Consider the following 22,922-nt stretch of genomic DNA (forward strand, 5'->3'; position numbering starts at 1 on the left):
TTAGACTCCAGTTTATCAACAGTTAAAAAATACTGCTATTTTTCGGTTCAAATTTCTTAAAAAAGAACTTTTTACAAAAAAAAAACTATAAATTTTCACAAAAATCAGGTCACCGATCTACCAAGGTACTTCCTAATTAACAAACAATTTTTAAAAAATGATTTTTAGCTGAATTTTTTAACAATTTATCTTCAATTTAAATTTTTTTAACAAAATTTTAACAGAGCAGTGAATTTTTTCTCCGACCGTTGTATCTTTTTTATCTGATCATACATCTGTTCTTCTCTTTTAGATCTACGCATTCTAAACTCTTATATACAAGGAAAAAATGCATTTTGACACATATTTCTGATTAATACTTAATTTGATATCTTGGCGCCAGAAAAATCAAATTAAAATAACTTCCAGAACTTGTAGATAAAAAAAAAGAAAAAGAAAGAAATTAAAAATTTAACTTTAACATAAAAATGTTTTTAAATATTCAAAATACATTAAAAATCATTTTAAAAATGTTTTCCTTGGTTACAGTTGGGTTATCTGGGTTTCCGGTCAGCGTACTCACAATCATATACATGTACAGGAAAAAACTTGCCAGATGATATCCCATAAAACCTAAAAATTAAAAAATGTTTGCAATTTCTCACAATTTTTGCAAACTTTAGTTTTTGATGATCTTCCTGGTTCAAGGTTACGAAAAATCCGAAAAGTTCAACGCAGTTAGCATAAGATACATAACAGTTTTGAACATTTAAGCTCTAAAACACATGTTTGGGCTATCAAGGTTGAGTTAAGATTTTAGATTAAAAAAGTTTGGTCATTTGTATTTTGAAATGTTAAAAAATCCCTTCAGAGCTTCATTCTATCTGAGGAAAAGTCGTACAACAGTCTCATTTTTATTTCCCTTTCTCTAGTAATGAAAGGAGCTCGGTAGGTTTAACCAATTTGAATACATTTCTGACTCCTGTCTTCTTTTTTTGAGGAATCTGAATGAAATTTTGGATATGGGCATTATTTGTGCTCTTTTTAAGTAAAGTAAAAAATAATCAGTAAACAAATATTTCCTCCCCCTTTTACTCATTTTTTCTATGTTTTTTAAAAGCTTTTTTTTTCATTAAAAAGTCTGATTCAAATATCAGCTAGGCGTTTTAAACACCGGCTTGTTAGTCAAGAATATAATTACTAATATCAGAACGAAGTTTAAGGTTTTTCATATCCCATTTTCCCCTATTTTAAAATATTTCTACGTTGTAAATATTTTCAGAGTTTCTGCATTCATGAATTAATTTAATTAAAAAATGTTTTTCAAACAGGCCTCAATTGGATAGTATTGTAGAACAAAATAAAAAAGGTGAACAAATTTTTCCCCCTTTCTCCATATTTTTTAAAGCTTTTTTACCAAAAAGTCTGATTCAAAGACAAGCTGTTAGTCAAGAATCTCATTACTAACATCAGATGTAAGTAATGAGATTCTAGACTTTGAAGGTAGGTGTTTAAAACCCTTAACTGGTATTTGAATCACACTTTTTGGTGAATAAGTTTTAAAAATCATGGAAAAAGAGGGAGGGCGGAAATAATTTTTCACAACTTTTTTTGTTGTTTTTTAAAAAGTATCCAATTGAGGTCTGTGTGCAAAAGATTTTTTAATTTCGATGAAAACTAAATCCATGAATCTAGAAAATGTGATAACTATTAACAAAGTGGGCAAAAATATGATAAAATAGGGGGAAAATGATCTGAAAAAACCTTAAATTTCGTCAGTAGGTAGGTGTTTAAAAAAATGAAATAACTTCCTTTTTGCTACTCAATAAAAGATTTTAAGAGTACTGTTGTGAATCGAGCATTAAAATCATTAAATCGAAGGTCTTTTTTAAATCACGTCGATAATTCCATTAATTTGTTGAACTATACCTAGACATTCTGCCAAGTTAAATCTCAAATCATCCCTAAACTATACCTAGACATTCTGCCAAGTTAAATCTCAAATTATCAAACTATACCTAGACATTCTGCCAAGTTAAATCTCAAATTATCCCTAAACTATACCTAGACATTCTGCCAAGTTAAATCTCAAATTATCCCTAAACTATACCTAGACATTCTGCCAAGTTAAATCTCAAATTATCCCTAAACTATTCTTAGACATTCTGCCAAGTTAAATCTAAAATTATCCCTAAACTATACCTAGACATTCTGCCAAGTTAAATCTCAGCTTATACCTAAACTATTCCTAGACATTCTGCCAAGTTAAATCTCAAATTATCCCTAAACTATATACCTAGACATTCTGCCAAGTTAAATCTCAGCTTATCCCTAAAAGAAGTAAATTTTAAAATAAAATAATTGTTGTCTATTATAATAATAATGATGATAACGGTCAATACTTCAAATTAAGATTTTAGAGTCAGGATTTAATTAATTTGAGCCAACTCTCAAAAACCGGGTTCAATTGAGCGCCGGCTTAAAATCTTGAAACATTTAATAAGATTTTAAGTGGAAACAACCATATTTAAGCCGCGGCTCAAAATCTTTAAATTCGGCCTCAGATTGACAAAATTTGCGCGACACAAATAATTTATAAGTAATAAAAGTTCTTCATTTTTGAATCATTTAAAACCATATAATTTTCCGAAAAATGACTGATTAAACAAGACCTGTTGTGGATCTCTGTTGGATCATATAGGCCTGAATGTCCTGGAGCTTGCTTCAACTTCCTGCAAATATATAATGATAATAAAACTATTATAAATAATTACAGGGTGTGTCCCAAAAAAAAGTTTTTTACGGGGGAATGAATCTACTCCCTCCCCCTATTGAATACGATAATATGCGAAATACTTTTACAATTATGGCTTTCCTTTAAAAGTAACCTGTGGATTTATGCCTGAGAAACACTGAAGAAAATTTGCAAATATCTATCTATCCAAACATATATATTAAACCTAGTAAATGATCTAGGATCTGTTTACCTATAAACAAGCCAGGAGGAGAAGGGAAGAGAAATAATTAATATTTTCCACTCTCCAGAACAGAGAAGGACCACACTGTGCAAAATCTAAATTAAACTTTTTGTATTTGTCCTACTGGATTTATATATATATATATATATAATCACCATTTAAAAAAAGTTTTTTTCTTGAAAATTTATATGTACTTTGCTCGTCTGTCAGTCTGTTTGTTTGCATAAAATAAACGTCTAAAAAGTATTTTTTTAAAGGCGCCAATTATAATAGAAAAATACTAAAGTTTGAGAGTGATTAAAAACTTCAAGTGCATCAGTTAAATGCTGAAATTTTTATAAGCCTAGTCTATTTAATATTTCGATTGCATATTTGATCACAGTTTAACAATATTCAAGTTACCACAAAAAAATGTTTGATAAAAATGAATGAAAAACTTGAAATAATTAATTATTAACCTGCAGTCCTATTCTTGGAAGAGTCCAAAAATTCATTTTTGCCGCACAATCTCTAGTGTTCAAATTCATAGTTTATTTTTAGCATAGAAACTTTTGATCTGTATCAAATATTTTTTCTTTGGAACGAAACACTTTGTCAGTGACGACACACTGTAGAAAACATACAACAACACAATACACCTCGATGGATTGATTGATTAGCTGGAAATATAAAACTTCATCCAGCTGACTGTTCAGTAAATCTCTTTTAGGCTAGATAGGCAGGGATGGTCCGTGTCAGTGATGAATCTCTATACTACCTGATCTGTGGGGACTATATGCACTTTTGAAATTGAGGGTAATCAGGGGCGTATATAGGAATTTGTCCGGGGGGGCTAAAAAAATTTTTCTTTCCAGTGGCCTGAAAACCCCCTAAAATCAAAAGATTTCACTAGTCCAGGGGGGGGGGGCTTAGCCCCCATAGTCCCCTAAATACGCCTCTGAGGGCAACTGCTTGATTTTTCATTTAAAATTTAAATATGACCATCACAGAGTATCGAAAAGAACTAAAATAATACGTAGCTCTGTATTAGATCAATGCTTGTTCCTGAGATTCACAACAAAAGTTTGAAACATTAATTGCCTGTATGTTATACATTTAAAAAATTAAAAATGATCCGAATCGGATGTTTTAAGGGCTACGTCGAACAAACATTATACATTCTTTGCTAATATAAAGTTCAGGATTCATGGGCGTTATCATGATTTGTCCAGAGGGGGGCTTCCATTTTTCTTTTTTTTTCCAGGGAGGGGGAATCAGCACCCATTGGGGCCTGAAAACCCCATGAAATACATAGATTTCACTGGCCCAGGGGTGAGGGGGGGTGGCTTAGCCTCCATAGCCCCCTCCCCCTCCGACTTTGCATGTCAGAATTGTCCTTAAGGTCGAGCCATCAAAGGTTCATGACAATCATCGATTTTGTGAGAAATTATGAAAATGATGAATTCCTGCTGTTAATATAATCAGATTCAAGATCTCCCAGCGTTATCATTAAATAAACTTATAAAAACAAAAATATTATTTTTAAACTTCAGTTGTATTTTCTCTATCTATAATAAAGTGTCCCAATAAACATGGCAATTGAGAGACGACTTGAATATCGTCGTGTATTTCCAAAAATTGATAAATGATATTAAGATTGAAAGTCTAATGAGCTTTCCAAAATGTGGTCTGTCTTCTTTGTATCTTAAAATTAAACATTTGAACAGTTTTGTTGATTTTCAATAAACTGGAATCTGGACAAATTTCCTAATATCTTCGTTAATTTTGATGGTATAAAAACCATTTTGGAAATCCCGAGGTGTTAAATGTTTTAACTGTGATACTACAAAATTATGATAACGAAAAAATCCCACAAGGAACAAAGGCGATATAGAGGTCGTCATTAAATTCCCATGTTTATTGGGACACTGTACAATAATCCGCTTAAGGAACGAAGACGATATAGAAGTCGTCATTTAGTTCCCATGTTTATTGAGACACCCTGTACAATAATCCGCTAATGAATATGTGATTATATTTAAAGTTGTCTATCTCTAAAAAAGTGCCCCGTATATTAAAAAAGAAATACACTGCAATATTCTGCTTTAAGTGGATTAAAAGAAAAGGGAGTATAAACTTAAGTTCAAGTAACTCCTAATAAATAGTGTGCCAGGTTCGATTCACAACAATACCCTTAAAAGCTTTGCCAGATCAAGATGGCTAGAGATATAAATCATCTTCTCTTAGAAAGTTGATTATTTTCAATTGTGCTCTATATATGTGACTGAGGATTTCTGCTTCAAAAGCAATGTTGAGGAATTTGTCAAAAAACATAACTTTTCAAGCTAGAAAATAATAAAAAGTTCCAAGGTTACCGTTGTATATCGAGCATTCGCTTCATTAAATAAGAGGTCGCTTGAAGTAACAACGAACTTCCCTTGGAAAAGATTTTTGAAAAAAATGCCTAAACAAAACTAAGAGTGTTAAAAAAATGTACTACTTTTTTCTCAGATTTTTTTGTCCCTAGAGTATAATTACAAAAAAATAATTTTTAACTTTAATTTCAGATTCACAATTTTTTTGTGCTTAGTTAGAGGACTTAATGTATGAACTAAAAAAAACTAAAATGTGAAAAAAAACACCAAGGTTGATTTTTTTTTATCAAATTAATAATCGAACTTGGGGCTAAGAACTTATTCAAATCCCATTTTTATTTCAATGTGTGATGAGGGGGGGGGGTCAAATCCAAAAAAAGTGGTAAATATTTTTGTTCCTGTAAGGAATAACAGCAAACTGGAAACCAGGATACAAATCATGTAGAAATATTCAGAATCCATTTTATATCTGAAAATGCAAATAATCTTTTAAATCTTATTTTTATTTATTTCTAAAAAAAACTGGTTTCCAGGGTTTCTCAGGCGACGCAAGAACACAAGGGCATCTGGATTCTGAGTCCTGAAAACAAAAACGAATAAATCAAAATGCGATTTTAAAACTTACTAATTTTGTTAAGCTTTTTTTTCATACCTTAAGCAATGTTCAATTTTACCCTCTTCCAGCTTTTGCAGTCTTAATTCTACAGCAAGTTCATCCAGCCTAGCAGTGGCCAAAGGAACCTTAACACATAAACTCTGACACAAATTTCTATCAAATTCAAAAAGTGACAGCATTTTCGAAATTTTTAAAAACCGCACTAAACAAAGAATGTTCTTACTCAACAATTAACAGATATTAACACTGATTTCTTTATCCTTGACGATCAGTTTAAAGGGTACCATTGTGAATCGAGGACGTCCGTCTTTACATGGAAGGTAACTTAAACTCACGCTTACAATCCCTTTAAGGGTGAATTTGGAACCCGTGTCACAAACTAATTTGATGATCCTCCAGAAATTAGTTTACTTCACGTTCCTTCTTCTTAAAATAATTTTACCTTTAATTGATACTTAAACTGCAAATTACAGGATTTTCGGTGGATTTTCATTGAATCATTTTATTGTTATATATTTCGACAGATTGAGGTCATGAGTCCATGAAATTTTTCTTTTTATATATAAAAAAGTACAGTAACAAAAATGCCAAATATGTAAATTTTGATTTGAACTAACCTGGGACGGATTGTGTACTAATATTTCCATTTCTCCAAGAATAAATCCATCATCAAGTTTGTCAATACAGATATTAATATCATCAATTCTCCACAACTCTCTAAAATTATGAATATTCTGTTTTCCAACTGAAGTTTTTTTAATGCAAATATATTCATTGCATATAATACTTGCGTCATGCGTGAAAGCTGGAATACAAATTTCAAAATTTAAAACTTCCATCTTTTTAAGATTATCTGATTATTTGTTGGCGAGCTTAGTGTATGATAAACCCAACAAACAAAATCTATAAATCTTTAAATATTCGGTTAATTGAACAAAATGAATATATATTACTTATTTTCAAACTCATCAACGTATCACCTGGTTGTTGTTAGTGTGAGCAAAATCATCCAGTCATTATCCGATTTATCTTCAGAAGTAGCATCAGGAGTATTTTCAAGGTTATCATTCTTTGCTTTCTTACCAAGTACATCTCCAGGTTTAAGATCTTCTAAATCTGCTGGAGATAGGTTGGGAAGTTTGATACCAAGTTCTTCATTTATACTTCGAACATCTTTCAACTCTCTAGGGAAGCAATCATGTCATGTCATTTTTAAATATTTTAATGATTTGATATGATATATGATATATGATATATGATATATGACATGACATGACATGACATGACATGACATATCATATCATATATCATATCAAATCATTAAAATATTTAAAAATCTAATTACAACGGACAATGACAATGAGCCAGATTAAAAAAAAGGATCCGATATTTCTGCTTTTATTTGGGTAAATTCTTTTAAAAAATAAACTTTTAAATTTTTTCTTTTGTTTAAAGAAGAAACTTGATAAACCATTCAATGATTTGGCTGATATTAAAATTAAGAATAATGTTTTTGAGCAATCAGTTTTTTTTTTGATGTTTTGGTTGATATTTTGCTACTTGGATCCGGCTCCTAAGCACTGCTCTGAAGGTAAGAACAAGGCAGTTGCATAATATTCCTGCTAACCTGTAAGTTGAATTAGAGTTCAAGTGATGAATATTCTTTACAGGACACTTTAGTTCAACCTTGCCATCCCTGCAAATCAAATCAGATCAAATCAAATCAAATCAAATCAAATCAAATCAAATCAAATCAAATCAAATCAAATCAAATCAAATCAAATCAAATCAATTTTTAGGGACGTCCTACAACCAAATAAACAATCTTGAAATGAAAGGTTTACGATTCGTAACGATTGTCCGTAGTTGCAATCCAATGCGATCATTAACAATTTTCCATGTTTAAAAACTACATGTCAGAAAGACAATAAATTATAAATTTGATCATTATGTCAGACATCCGACATTAATGCCAGACAAAGAACAATTTTTCACTTTTGAAATTCAACAGTTTAAACTTAAAAATAACGTTTTTTGTCTGGCTTTAGTCATAATACGTTAATTGTACAAACAAATATTTGAGATTAAAGGGATTGACCGGCTATGTAAGGTAGTCGAACTGAGTATGCAGTGTTGTGGAAAACTTCTTTCGGATTAATTTGAGACATATTAAACTTTTTAAAGATCTGTAAATCCTGAGTTTGAGCGCAAATTCGACGTTCAAAACTCTTACTTTGAGGGTGGATACGTTTTCAGATAATTTTTTAACTGATATTATTTTTATCCATCTTTTTTATTTGTTTTTAATCTAACCTGAAACGTAACCAATGATCTTTCTTTAGGAGCTGCAACCCTTGTCTATCAATATACACATCAGTAAACCTGGAGGTCTAAAATATAGACATCAGTAAACCTGGAGGTCTAAAATATAGACATCAGTAAACCTGAAGGTCTAAAATACAAACATCAGTAAACCTGAAGGTCTAAAATATAGACACCAGTAAACCAGAAGGTCTAAAATATAGACACCAGTAAACCAGAAGGTCTAAAATATAGACATCAGTAAACCTGGAGGTCTAAAATATAGACATCAGTAAGCCTGAAGGTCTAAAGTTCTACATCAGCAAGCCTGAAGGTCTAAAATATAGACATCAGTAAACCTAAAGGTCTAAAATATAAACATCAGTAAACCTGGAGGTCTAAAATATTAACAGCAGTAAACTTGGAGGTCTAAAATATAGACATTAATAAACCTGGAGGTCTAAAATATAAATATCAGTAAACCTGGAGGACTAAAATACCCCCTTCAGATTTTTTTCTTCTATTTCTCAGAAATTCGCAAAAAAGATAATTTATAATCTAAATGATTTTCCAAGAGGACGTTCTTTGAACATAAAATTCAGTGTTAAATAATCTTTTATTTTATCAAATCAAATCTGAAATGTAGATGACAAAGAATCATTTTAGAAACAGTTTTCTTATTCAATTCTTTAAATATTTAACCCTGCCTAATATAAACCAAAGCTACCTTAATCTGTTGAGCTCCTATCTTCTCCAGCATGATATTGGTATATTCTGAAGAAACCTGGAACTTGAACTCAACTTCTAGTTCTTCACACATAGGGACACTTCAAAATAATCCAATAGTTAGGAATCGAAGATTTTTCACTCTTTTTAATAATTCTAGTTTGATATTTAAGATTTACAAATTCTATACCTAAAGATGGAACAATCGTGTATAACTCGTGAAAAAATTAAGACAATCTCAATTATCTGTTGTTAATGTTGATGCTACATCAACAACACCATCGATTGTTGATACTTTGATACACTGTCGTGAATTGTTAATACACTTTTTTCAATTGAAGATCGCTTTAAACAATTTTGTAAGACTGTTATAAGACTATAAGTCAATTTAAAGGGAGAGTTAGCAAAAAATGCAAGGGGGTTTATGCTTACTACTTTGAAAAATATTCTTTAGTGATTGCTACCTAATCTTACTTATGTTTGTTTCGTCTATGAGGAGAAAATTGCTAAAAACGACTCATACCAAAGAAAGTAGCGTCCATACAAATTCAGAAAGTTGCAATACTCAACTTGGATAGTACAAAAATTTATTTAATTCCAAACATCATTCAGATGTAACAACTAATAATCATCGATTTTTTCTGACGCATTCGTATATAGTTGATATTTCATTATATTTTAGATTTAAAAAAAATTAATATTACACAATACAAGTTTACAACTTGTTTTCAAGGATTGTGCTGGATTATCGAAAGTTCCTGGAAAATGTGAATATGTCGTCTTCATTATCAAAAATCCTTGAAACAGAAATGAATGTTTCCAAAGTAACTCTAAGATCATAAAAAAATTATTATGAAATATTAACTATACAGGAATGCGTCGAAAAAAATCAATGATAATAGGTTGTAATATCTGAATGCTTTGTTTGGAATTAAATTGATTTTTTTAACGATCCGAGTAGAATATTGCAACTTTCTGAAGTTGTTTGGACGCTGCGTTCTTCAGTATACCTCGTTTTTAACAATTTTCTCCTTATAAACGCAACAGATATAAGTAAAATTAGTAGCGATAACCATTAAATATTTTTCGAATAAGCCTACCCCCTTTCATTTTTCGCGAACATTCCCTTTAACGATTCTACAGTCTACACTCTACAGGGTATCCCACAAAACACGAAAAGTTAGAGAAAACTACGAAGAATCTCTTGTTCATGTGTTCTTAGATGGAAAATAGGTAAAATAGCCCTAAAAACAGTGAACAGGCCCTTTTATAAATAAAAAAAATCTTTCCCAGGCGTATATATGGGGGAGCAGTGTCTCCCCCTAAACCTCCCGCATATCCCCCCCCCTGATTTATTTCTGTATGCGCCCTTAATTCTTTCGAAGCAGTTGTAATGTAACAACTAAAAATGTATCATGAATTTAGAAGTTCATATCATACTTGCGTCGTCTTCAAATTATCATGTAAAAACCAATTCCTTTACCTGGAGCTTTGATCTTTGTTTGCCTCGTAGACCAGCCTAGCCCAAATGCCGCGGCAAATTGTTACAATCTTTGCAGTTCCCGCCAATTCCCGCATTCCTTCAATATCAATGGAGGGTTTACTTCTGTATTTCAAATAAAAGTTGTAAAAGTTAGATGACAGTTAAATTATTATGTCAGAAGTAATTTACATAGAAATCGTTTCAAGTAAGAGAAAGTTATTTATTTTTTATGAAAAATAACAAAAACAAAATTAAGTTTTTTATGAGAAAATATTAAAAAACCCTCCCAAAGCAGAGGTTGTGGGAATATTTCCCCCCAATTCTAAAGCGTTTGTAGCGTTTTTAATATTAAAGGTTTACTTAAAAAATTAAAAAAAATGTCTTCAGTCGTTGAATTCAAGAATAAGTATATGAAATGAAGAATATAACTACCAAGTTATGACAATTTCATTGCCAGATTCTAAAGAACAATTACAAAAATTGTGATAGATAAATACCTTTTGCTTTAGTTTGTTTGAAAACTCTTTTTATGATAGTTGCTGAGGTAGAATACTTTCCTTGCTGCATACTGGACATGGCAACAAATAGCCAACACTAAAATACAAAATTCTTAATTCAGATTAAAAGATACCTTAAATACCTTAAATACCTTAAATACCTAAATACCTTAGCAATAACAGTTTTATCGCCAAATTTCATGGCAACAGCTAATTGTTTCATGGCATTCTCTCCTGCTCTGACTGCGAACTCCTGAAAAATCTAAATTGTAGAAAACAAGTGTTACATCTGTACTGTACTGTACTGTACTGTACTGTACTGTACTGTACTGTACTGTACTGTACTGTACTGTACTGTACTGACCTGTCTATGTTCTCCTAGGTTAGAGAAAGCACCACCTAGTGTAGAGAGCCAGTGAAGAGCATCCTCAAGTTCAATAAACTCCCAGAGCAACTACAGAGGGCGCTATTTTAACTTTCGTTTGTTGTTTAAGCAAAACAGATTTTTCGTCGATAAAAAGAATAATTTTTAAGAAGTTTATGGCAGAATTTTTATTTTCAGAACAAGAAAAAAATGAAAGCGGAAATTTTTTAATCCATTAATAATATTGCAAAATAAAATGTTTTTCAAAGTTTCTATGAAATTCTGAAAAAGGAGCTGAGTTCTTGCAACAAATTGTTAATCGATTGTTAAATCTAAACATCTTAGCATCCCTATGTCAAGAAACTTTCATATTTCAAACTATGATCTCTGTTGGATCAGTCTAAGTTTGAAGTACTTAAGGTTTACATCATCAGTTTGAAAAGATGTAGAGATTAGAAAATTTATGTTTGTGACAGGAACTCGAGTTCCTTTAAAGGGAGTGTTCGCGAAAAATGAAAGGGGGTATAGGCTTCATGCGATAAAAAAGCGCTTTTGATCGCCACTATATAGTTTATATTTTATAATATTTTTTAATTAATTTGTTTGTTTCTCTTATCGCTTGCGCAACTATCTAAGAATGCCGCACACCACTCACAATTTTAGAAATCCGTTGAAAACGTTTTCTAAAAAAATAAAATTTATAAAATATAAACTATATACAAATGTGGCGAAAGATAATCGATGACTATTTGTTGTAATATTTAAATGATTTGTTTGAAATTAAATTGATTTTTACGGTCTAGGTCGTATGTTGCAATTTTCTCAATTTGTATGGCCGTTAAGTTATTCGGTATGAGACGTCTTTAACAATTACTCCTTATAGACGCAACAGATAGAAGTAAGATTAGTAGCGATCAAAAGCGCTTTTTTTATCGCATTAAGCCTAAATCCCCTTTCACGCGAACACTCCCTTTAATAAAAATATTAAGACGAGTAAAAAAATGAGATCTAGTCAATTAATAGTTTATCTTCCTTGTTAGATATGTGGCATCCAAAATAATCAACAGTTCTTACAGCAGGTAAGTGCAGTTTTATTTTTAATATCATATTAGGATCATCTCTCTTAGCCAGGGGAGAAATATTCCGTATCCCTCGTCGGGTCCAAAACCGACAAAACTTCCTCCGATAGATATCACTTTTTGATATAAGATCAAAAAGAGCACTGAACAAAAATTCTATAAATCAGTCGCCTTTTAAATCAAAGATTTTTAAGAAAATAATGTTGTAAAATTCAAATAATAATAATAATATCTAATAATAATATCTGGGCTGGGAACTCTTGTATTGTGTATATCGAGATCATTGATCTCGATATTTTGTTAATCTTTTTTCGGTATGTTGATCATGGTATGTTAGGGATTTAAGAAACTTTTATAAGGGGAGGCATAACTGAAATGAAAACATAAAGCATTGATCCTCACATTGTTAGTGCCCACAATGGATTTAGGGATCAAGTGAGACTCTAGGGAGCTCTGTATAGTCTAAAGGAAAACTTTCGACACAGACCTTGCGTGTTCAGGATCCATAACTAGATTCTGTATCTGCGTATCCTCACTCAGGAGAATAGGTTGAGCAGTAGATGGTTCGGCTGGAAACAGGATGGGTGACCCATCTCCTCGGGGAGCAGGGGATCCAGATCTCGGTGAGCTAAATACATATTATTATATTAGATCGTTGACGTCAATCCTAAATTATTATCTTCTTAGTGTTAGAATTTTTAATAACACAAGTTGCAGGAAATATGTGATTGCAGAAAAAAAATATATATTTAAAAAAAAATTAAAAGTTAAAATAATAAAATCTCAAGCACGAATCAAAATCTCAGTGTAAAAAAATATTTAAGAACGATAATCATAGTATTTAGTAAATATCTTCGTGTCAGTTTTTCAATAAATTGCTGTGTAAATATGCGAGTACAGGAAAAATATTTTTTTTTTATACCTAGGTGGAGAGATGTTGACAGCTGTAAATGTCTGTATTTGGTTACAGCTGAGAACAGCTGTGTCTGCATACAGTTGACCTCTGCTGTTCATAACAAGCTGGTCAACCAATACATCACTAGCAAGTTCAATTATACTTCCTCTGCTTTACCATTCATAATATTTCTGCAGAAAGTACTGTACTGTACTGTACTGTACTGTACTGTACTGTACTGTACTGTACTGTACTGTACTGTACTGTACTGTACTGTACTGTACTGACATAATGTAAATAGTTATGAGTCATCCATAATTCAACTCTCCCTTTAAAGGGAGTGTCTGGCTAGACATAGTAGTTGAGCTAAGAGTGCAGTATTCTAGAGACATTTTTAGGATTCATTTGAGCCCTATCAGAAGTTTTTACGGTGCATATTTGTTCAGCAAGATCGCAAATTCAATCTTTAAAATCCTCGGCTCAACAACCATGTCTTGCCAGACACTCCCTTTAAGAAAATTTGCGAAACTCCTGCAAAAAATGATTAACGAAGTATTGCAACTTTCCTGATGTAGGAGGCTTGTATGATAAGATCCATTTTTATTTTATTTCGATCCTTTTCACTAAACCTTCTTTCAACAGCCGGGATTCAACAAATTCTAAAATAAATTTTTAAAATTAAAAATATTAAAATCTTTTCAACAAAAACTTTTCGGGATATCATTTTGTAACTTTGCTAATTACAAGATTCAATTGATTCCCTAGACTAAATAACAAAATTAAATATTTAATAATATTATGTAATTGTAAATTATTTTATTAAACTAGGCTTTCAGGCGCCAATATTCTATTTCAATAGTAAACATATTTTCTTTGTATTCATTAAAAAGAAAAAACAAACAAAAGTTAACAGATTTTCAAAATTTAATGAAAATCGATTTCTGTTGGAGGCAAAATTTTGATATTCTGCTCGTTCATAAGCCTTCATATGAGATACCACACAAAATTTGGGCCCGATCAATGCAGCCGTTTTGGCGTTTATTGGATACAAACAAACAGACAGACAAAACAAATTTATATATTATAGATTACTGGGCTATTTCAATTGTTAACATTTTCTCGATGTATTCATTAAAAACAAAAGCAAAAAAAAAGTTTGCGGATTTTATAAAAAAAAATTCGTCGATTTACAAAATTTAATGGAAATCGAATTTGGTTGGAGCTTCCTTTTTAAAATCCTTCCCTGGGGTCACGTGAGGTCCGATCGGTTCAGCCGTTTTGACGTTTATTGGATACAAACGGACAGACAGATAAAACATACAAGCTAAGTATATATATATATATATATAGATGGATAGATAGATATATAGATTTAATATAACAATAAATGAAAGATCAGAGCTGAAAACTTTAGAATGGTGGCTATCGAGATCAATGCTTGAACCTATCTTTTTCTTTATCTCGAGAAAAACCTAATCTTATGTTTTTATCCTGGAAAGTGTATAAATTCAACCAATCAGAGTGGAGTTTAAGGAGTGGGAAAATTTGAAATTTTGCGCGCCATTTTATGAGAGTTCTCTCATAGATTAATATACACAGTCGGGAGGGACTCTCTAATTTTGAAAATACCGGTTTTTGATTTTTCTTTACTATATCTAAAAAGAGTGGATTAAGCAAGAAATAAACAGTGTCCACATTGGATATTCGGATTGAGCAGTCGGGATTCAAGGTATCCCATTCTAAAGTTCCCAGCTCACACCAAATTTACCAACATTCACACGCATGATCTAGCAGTCGATGAACAATATTAAAATGTAATTAATTTAATGCGTCAAATAACTACAGTGCGTACTACATAATTCGTCCAATAGTAAAGCGTCATATTTTAAAAATTAGAAGAGATATGAAGTAAAATTACATTTTTGGTTTATATACGCTTTTTTATTAATAGAAAATAAAAAGGGACTCTGCTATGAGTTTGAATTGATACCAGAAAGAGGTTTGAATAAAGCTTTAAAATTTAAGTGATCTTTCCAAAGAAAGCGGTCAATATATTTACGTGACTCCAGTGATTGGTTGGGGTGGGGGGGGGGGGGGGGAAGGGGGGGGAAGGAAGAAGAGGGGGTAAAATTAAAAAGCAAAGTTTACCCAGAGCACTACCAGGTCGGATAATCCTATATTGACCAGGAACAGATAGATCAGCTACAGTAGATCCTAATCAATTAAACTTAAAGAGACAGTTGGTGTAATTTGAAGCGACCCTCCTTATAAATGGTTAAACTATCCTTGTTTTTCTGTCTTAAAAAGGATTATTTCTAATTGCGATTTCTCTCAGAGGCAAATTGAAGAAAAACAGAATTTGCTATGTTTTAAAGGACAATACTCTCGATTGATTATTCACCAGAAGTTCCCAAGTCACTTGGGTAAAAGAGCCACAATTTAAAATAATCAATTCTTAAAGAGAAAAACATAAAATATACATAAACTTTCTGATATGTCGTCTTCCTATTCCACAGTTTTTTGAGATATCCCTGATCCCTGTACCTAGTCTTGACTGTTCAGTATCTCCTAGAGGGCCAGCATCAAACACAGCCGATAATCTGAACATTGTGAAAAACTAACATTTTAATATAACTGTAAAAATAATTTCCAATAAAATCCAGATCTTTGATTTTACTGTTTTTTTATGAATTGTTTCTTGCAAGAATTACCTTTTAAAGAAATTGAGTCTTTGCCACAAACTCAAATATTCTAATCCCTATATCTTTGCAACTTGTAGTTAACCTTTGATATTTCAAACTGAGATTATTTGATCTGACAGAATTAATAGTTTTAAATATCTAAGGTCTACAACCTAGAGTTGCAAAATTTAAGTTTGTGGCGAAGGCTCAATTCCATATCAATATTTGTGTGTTTTAATTTATGGTACATTTCTCTGTTAAATCCGACTTACCTCTCGTGTAAATAGGAAAACTCTTGTACATCCAGACAACTCTGACCAGCACTATAGTTGGCAGAGGTCAGAGCAAGAGGAGAGTCACAGTTCTCGCAAACACTTCTAAAAATATTGTTTTTAAAGAGTTTAGTATTTAGCGAGTCATTACAAGGGTCTTAAGGCGGAATTTCAATAGCAGCATTTCTGATTGAAGCTTGTCTGATATGTTTATAATCTTGAAAACTGATTATATTCAACTGCGGTTTCTCTACATGAATGAATTTTGCTCTACTTCAGCAGGAAACCAATGTAAGAATGATCAGAATTTAACAGTTTTTAACCAGAATGATCGACGTTTTTTCCAGGTTATTGGTCTGATCAAGGTTTCAGAGGTACCGTTGTGAACTTGTGAATCGGGATTTTTTAAGTATAGGGTCACTTGAAATTAGATTTCTAAAAATTGACTCAAGTTTTTAACTTTAGGGATATAAATGATTATGTACCTGATAAATGTGTTGTCTGGTATACGAACTCCAATAAGCTCAGTCTCAGGATTGAAATTTTTATTCAACACTGATTCAAAATTCAAAATTTTAGGAACATTCTACATAATCTTATCTTTAAGGCTATTTCAAGATCATGAGAGCTATTAACAATTCAATAATGTGACACAAGGTGGCGCAGACTAAAATATTTGTATTATATATTATTTTTGTTTAATTGAAACTAAAATACAGAGGGAAAACAAGTGTATTTCCATTTTGAGATTTGAAATAATATTTTGAATTTCCTTGAGTTCTATTGAAAACTAAAGTAACAGGTCCAGGGAGCAAACTTTCAAGTAATTCACCACTCACATTCACCTAGATAATTCATTCAAGTAATTCACCACTAACATTCACCTATATAATTTATTCAAGTAATTCACCACTAACATTCATCTAGATAATTCATTCAATTAATTCACCACCAACATTCACCTAGATAATTCATTCAAGTAATTCACAACTAACATTCACCTAGATAATTCATTCAAGTAATTCATCTAGATAATTCATACAATTAATTCACCACTAACATTCACCTAGATAGTTCATTCAAGTAATTCACCACCAACATTCACCTATAAAATTTCACCACTAACATTCACCTATATAATTTATTCAAGTAATTCAACACTTACATTCACCTAGATAATTCATTCAAGTAATTCACCACAAACATTCACCTAGATAATTCATACAAGTAATTCACCACTAACATTCACCAAGATGATTCATTCAAGTAATTCACCACTAACATTAACCAAGATAATTCATACAAGTAATTCACCACTAACATTCACCTAGATAATTCATTCAAGTAATTCACCACTAACATTCACCTAGATAATTCATACAATTAATTCACCACTAACATTCACGTAAATAATTCATTCAAGTAATTCACCACTAACATTCACCTAGATAATTCAAACAAGTAATTCACCACTAACATCCACCAAGATAATTCATTCAAGTAATTCACCACTAACATTCACCTTGATAATCTATATATAAATTTGGCTTGTCTGTCTGTTTGTCTGTTTGTTTGTTTGTATCCAATAAACGTCAAAACAGCTGAACCGATCGGCCCAAATTTTTTGTGGGACATCACGTGACCACAGGGAAGGTTTATGAATGATAAAATTAAAAAAAAAATGTGTTTTAAAGGTTTTTAATTTTGTGAAAAAATTTTAATTCTTGAAAATCCGCGATTTTTTTTTTAAATCCGCAAACAATTTTTATTCTTTGTTTTAAAATGTAAAAAAAAGAACATGTTCACAATTTAAATAGAAGATGGGCGCGAAGCGTCATAGAAGCCTAGTTCTATAAATTTGGCTTGTCTGTCTGTCTGTCTGTTTGTTTGTATCCAATAAACGTCAAAACGGCTGAACCGATCGGGCCAAAATTTTTTGTGAGACATCACGTGACCACAGGGAAGGTTTATGAATGATAAAAATTTAAAAAAAAATGTGCTTTAAAAGTTTTTAATTTTGTAAAAAAAATTTTAATTCTTGAAAATGTGAACAAAAAGAACATGTTCACAATTTAAATAGATGAAGCCTAGAAAGAAGGGCGCGAAGCGCCTTGAATTTCTAGTTTTAATAAAAAAAACACAAGTAGAAAGCCTAGGGCTTTTTTTCAATAATCTGCAAATCTAAGACAGGGTCCCCCCCCCCCCAGTAGGACTAGGGTTAAAGAAAAATAATCGTCGATAGTGAATGTTTGCAAATTATGTATAAATTAGTTTCTTTTATCTCTACTGACTTTTTGTTATGCAGGTTTTATTATTATTGTTAAAACTGAAAAGCGTCCACCAACAAAATAAACTCTAAAAAAATGAAACTAAATTAAAAAAATTGAAAATGACATGTAGGTATGACAACACGGCCAAGGAAATACTGAAAGAATCATAAAGCAGAATTTACCAATCTATAGCTTTGGTGATAAGCAACCTTTTCTGCCTTTCATTTAATAGGAAATTTTATCCTGCAAAGCAAACTGTATTAGTATCTCTATAAATAGCCGGCTACATTCTCGAAACAAGGAACAAGCATTAAATATAAAAAAACATTTATTTCTATCTTCTAAAATCACAATGCCTGATCTGATTTACAAAAAGGGAACCATTCAAAACATGTCCAGAGTGCAGTAGGAATTATGTCTCAGGCTTTATTTAGGTAGAAGTGATGAACTTATTACAGATCCATTTCTGATCATAACTATAACAGCGTCTAAGATCCCAATAGCAAATAACCCCAACCACAGGCCCAGTGCACTTCCAATTTCTACAGTCAAGGCCCAAGCATCATATCCCGAGATGCTTTCAGTTAGTTTGACAGTTGGACTAAATTTGATCTGAATCTTGTTTTCTCCCTGCAAGGATGTGTCAGAGCTTATAGCCCTAACATTTATACTGGTACTTAAACAGGGGACTAGACACACGTTGTTTTCTGGCTCTAAATTTAACAAAAGATTTAAAGTATATGATCTAAGCACGTCAAAGGTTCGCGGTTCAAAGAACTTGTCGATAATTCCAACACAGCTGTTGGTTGCAGACATCCAAGGTATGTTACAGCCAATATCTTGCTGTACTTGTCTGTTAAGAGTCATTTCTAGGCAATGGGAAAAATTATGGAATTGAAACCCCTCTCCATAGTTAGTGCATTTCTGACCTTCTTGTGTAGGATCAATAGCTGTTTGCTCGATTTCAACTAAAAAATCGAGCAATTTTTTGAATTTTGCATTTTCATTGATTTCCAATTTTAATTCATCTCCAGTCATTGACAGTGTCGAAACTTTGTAATATAAGGTTTTAGCAGGGTCAGTGATGAAAACCTGAATAATTGTGTCATTGCTTCTTACTGCCAACGTTTTTCTGTTGCCTGGTGAAACCTCTCTACAATTTCCATATGGAAGAAGGAATCTGTTTTCTGTCAATTCAGAATCAGAACCAATACTAATCGAATCAAAATTAGCAACAAACACTTTATTTTTGCTAGCTTCAAAAGTTTGTTCTCCGATTCCTTGCCAGGACAAATGATCAACAGTGCTTTTAGGTCTTCCAAAATAAAAATCTGATTTGGACCAATATCCTAGGCTCTTTGCTGCATTCCAATCCGTTTGATTCATTGGACATATCATTATTGTTGGAAAAGTTATATTATTAATGTTTCTGATAGAAGTTGTTATCACAGTAGGATGAGAATTGTATTTGATAAATGCTATTGTTAGCTGGTAAATAAGAAAAACTAAAGCAATCAATTGGAAACAACGCCGACCTAGCTGTAAGAAATTCATTCTTGGTATGAGTGAATGTTTCCAGTGTGAAAGGTCGAGTATAAGGTAACACAAACTTTAAAGGCCTAAATAAACAAACCTTACACAATGCACATCAAAGTTACAAGTTTTATAATTTCTATTATTATACAAGCATTAGGCTTTCCGTAATAATTCGGTTTAACTTCGTTGCGATTTTTTTTTTACATTTTGTGAGACTATTCAATTTTAACCTTATTGCACGCAATAAATGCAATTAATTATAGCACAATCCGTTTATCTTTATTAAGATAAAGAAAATTCAGTTTGGCAGCGGTATGCAATAAACGCTTATGATGAATTTCACTGATATTTTAAAACTAAATCTCATGTGATAATAGATACAGTATTCATTAAGAAAGAAAGTTGTTGTTTATTAGCTTAACAACAAGAAACTTTAAAATTTTGAAGCTGTTGACAAATTAAAATTTCAAATGAACATAAAATCGGCATTTGTAAATTCTCACAATTACAATTAATCTGCTGCATAAATTTATAAGTCACAATTCAAAATTATTGTTTTTCAGTTTTAAAGCAATTCTGTTGCACACAATTCCGCAACATTCTGCGAATATTTAATTGCTTCCCTGTTCGCAATTTTAGCGCAATTCTAAGCAAGGTGCGCAAGCAGAATCCATCATTGCGCGAATCGCGCAATATCAACTCTAGAACATTAGCTTGGTTCAATGTTTGATTTAGTGTGGAGTTGTGACGAATGTATGGTACATTCAAATATTTGCTAAGTGAATTAATTGTGCTTTTTTCTTATACATTAATTTTCCTGTGAAGACCATTTATATGTTTAGACAAAATTTGGTTAAACAAATTATTAAACGTTCTCTAAACTAACTTAATGTTTATTAAAATAATTTTTTTTTGTTTAATATTTAGCTTAATGATTAACAATAATTTTCTAAAAAGATTAAATCCATTTAAATTTCAAAAAAAGGCAGAATTTGGTTTAAAAAACCTACAAAAATGTACATTTCTTTAAAACAAGCATAAGTCAATTTTAGAAATTTTTCAAAATTTCAATGGATTTAATCCTTTAGACAATTATGAATTTGTATGACTAAATGTCACTTCATTCCAGTCTGCATCATACAAATATCCCAACTTGGTCTTCTTTGGGGTACCCTAATGATGCATTTATAATGAGAGTTTTACCACATAACATCATATTTTAAAAATTATCATGGAAGTATGTTCCAATACACATGTTAAAAATATCTTCCGGGATTCATCATTCCATCCATACCCATTACCCAATTTAAAGTGGCGTAAATGTACTCTTAGCAACGAGGTTATAGTGTATAGAGTGATGATGTACGCTAATCCTTTACCAATTGTATAGGCCATCAAGTATACCGAGAGCGTACTGCATATTTGTTTATTATAGGGAGATTCTGGCCAAACCTATAGTATATCAATATTTGTACACTGTACAGTACAGCTAACTGAGCACACAGGTAGGGAACTATCATCCCCCCTGACTCTTGGCAGACGCTGAACTCCAACCTTCGAGTGTGCGAGGTGGGGAAGACTTCACTGCAGATTTTACTTTTGTGCATATCACTTTTTCAACAATTTTTAATTAAATTAATATTTATTCAGGGTTAGGTTAGGTTAAGACACTTTCTGGGCCGAGCGCTGCGGCTAGGACAAGCTAGGGGCCGAGCGCTGCGGCTAGGACAAGCTAGGGGCCGAGCGCTGCGGCTAAGGGTTAGGTTAAGTTATGACACTTTCTTTTATTTAGGGTTAGGTTAGGTTAAGACACTTTCAGGGCCGAGGCTGCGGCCAGGACAGGCTAGGGGGCCGAGCGCTGCGGCCACAAGTTAGGTTAAGTTATGACACTTTCTGGGCCGAGCACTGCGGCTAGGATTTAATCTCGATCTACAAATGTCATCCCCCCTTAATCATGGTTTTAATAAAGCGCGGCAGTGAATTCTTCCCCACCTCGCACACTCGAAGGTTGGAGTTCAGCGTCTGCCCTGACTTTATTAGCGACTTTTAGAAACATCATTTTGCTCCAAGACCCCTGTACATTTTCAATCTAATCTTGCAAGCATCGTCACTCCTGGATATACCTGGGCATATGTGTGGATGTCTGATATATTAGATAGACAGATAGCTACAGGTTTCAGAGGATCCCTTCCCTTCTCAAACAAAATTCAGTTTTATTTTAAATAAACTACTTTTACTCAGTGTAACAGATGTTAGGGAGAAATATAATTTCCGTAAATTTTAGAAATATTGCTCAAGAACTGGTTTCAGTGAAAAATATATAGCTGTAACAGCTTGTACCCAGACGAGTTCTGTTAAGAAATTGTAATCTTTTTTGTTTTGATATAACTGGTTTCTAACATGTCCTTAAAGCGGCGTAGAATTTTTTAATTTGTAAACTTCAGGGAACATTAGTTCTAAAACGGGTGTATCATAGGTATTTTTAACATTCAGTGTTAGAAATGGGTCAAATCAAGGTACGGAACTAATGTCCCCTGTATACAAAATGAAATTATTATCAAAAATATCCAGAATTTAAAAATATCTAGAATTTAAAAAATGGTGTAAATATGTATCAAATCTCTCCACACAAATAATGCACATGATAGTTTTCAAACTCAGTTTTAGAATTGAATTTCAGGATAAAATTAAACATGATTTTCCTTTATTTTATATATTTTTGCCACAGCTTCTGAGTTCTGCACCAGTCCTGCGATTCCGTAGATAGTATCAGTGGGAAGTCCAACAACTGCAAATGATAAAATTAATTATACATATTTATAGTAGTAAACTTTGTTTGTTTGTGTTTGTTTATTAATGTTTGTTAATGTTTGTATATCTGATCATAACTC

At 32.0% G+C, this 22,922-nt stretch overlaps 2 protein-coding genes across 5 annotated transcripts; both read right to left on the bottom strand.

Moving 5' to 3' along the window:
• Window positions 1–38: 38 nt before the first annotated feature.
• On the bottom strand, window positions 39–5,779 carry LOC111714425 (protein cornichon homolog 4). 3 transcript variants are annotated; one of them, XM_023489529.1, is made up of 8 exons: window positions 5,710–5,779; window positions 4,403–4,454; window positions 3,416–3,467; window positions 2,967–3,052; window positions 2,652–2,711; window positions 2,276–2,310; window positions 518–612; window positions 39–132 (listed from the first exon to the last, which is right to left on the bottom strand). In XM_023489529.1, the coding sequence occupies exons 1-8, from the start codon at window positions 5,771–5,773 to the stop codon at window positions 118–120; spliced, it is 459 nt and encodes a 152-aa protein (XP_023345297.1). In that variant the 5' UTR covers window positions 5,774–5,779; the 3' UTR covers window positions 39–117. The 3 variants fall into 3 exon arrangements, with proteins under 3 accessions (XP_023345297.1, XP_023345298.1, XP_023345299.1); XM_023489530.1 differs by lacking the exon at window positions 2,276–2,310; XM_023489531.1 differs by lacking the exon at window positions 5,710–5,779 and having other exon boundaries at window positions 3,416–3,465.
• Window position 5,780: 1 nt separating this feature from the next.
• On the bottom strand, window positions 5,781–15,486 carry LOC111714423 (uncharacterized). Of its 2 annotated transcripts, XM_023489526.1 has the most exons (16): window positions 15,421–15,486; window positions 13,839–13,931; window positions 13,300–13,416; window positions 12,865–13,005; window positions 12,331–12,520; window positions 11,299–11,388; window positions 11,104–11,187; window positions 10,935–11,031; window positions 10,438–10,534; window positions 8,956–9,055; window positions 8,241–8,317; window positions 7,555–7,623; window positions 6,908–7,111; window positions 6,545–6,644; window positions 5,964–6,052; window positions 5,781–5,891 (listed from the first exon to the last, which is right to left on the bottom strand). In XM_023489526.1, the coding sequence occupies exons 2-16, from the start codon at window positions 13,868–13,870 to the stop codon at window positions 5,801–5,803; spliced, it is 1,578 nt and encodes a 525-aa protein (XP_023345294.1). In that variant the 5' UTR covers window positions 13,871–13,931; window positions 15,421–15,486; the 3' UTR covers window positions 5,781–5,800. The 2 variants fall into 2 exon arrangements, with proteins under 2 accessions (XP_023345294.1, XP_023345295.1); XM_023489527.1 differs by lacking the exon at window positions 6,545–6,644 and having other exon boundaries at window positions 5,806–5,891.
• Between the last annotated feature and the right edge of the window lie 7,436 nt (window positions 15,487–22,922).

Source organism: Eurytemora carolleeae, unplaced genomic scaffold (genome assembly GCF_000591075.1).
Source record: "Eurytemora carolleeae unplaced genomic scaffold, Eaff_2.0 scaffold1574, whole genome shotgun sequence".
NCBI lineage: Eukaryota > Metazoa > Arthropoda > Copepoda > Calanoida > Temoridae > Eurytemora > Eurytemora carolleeae.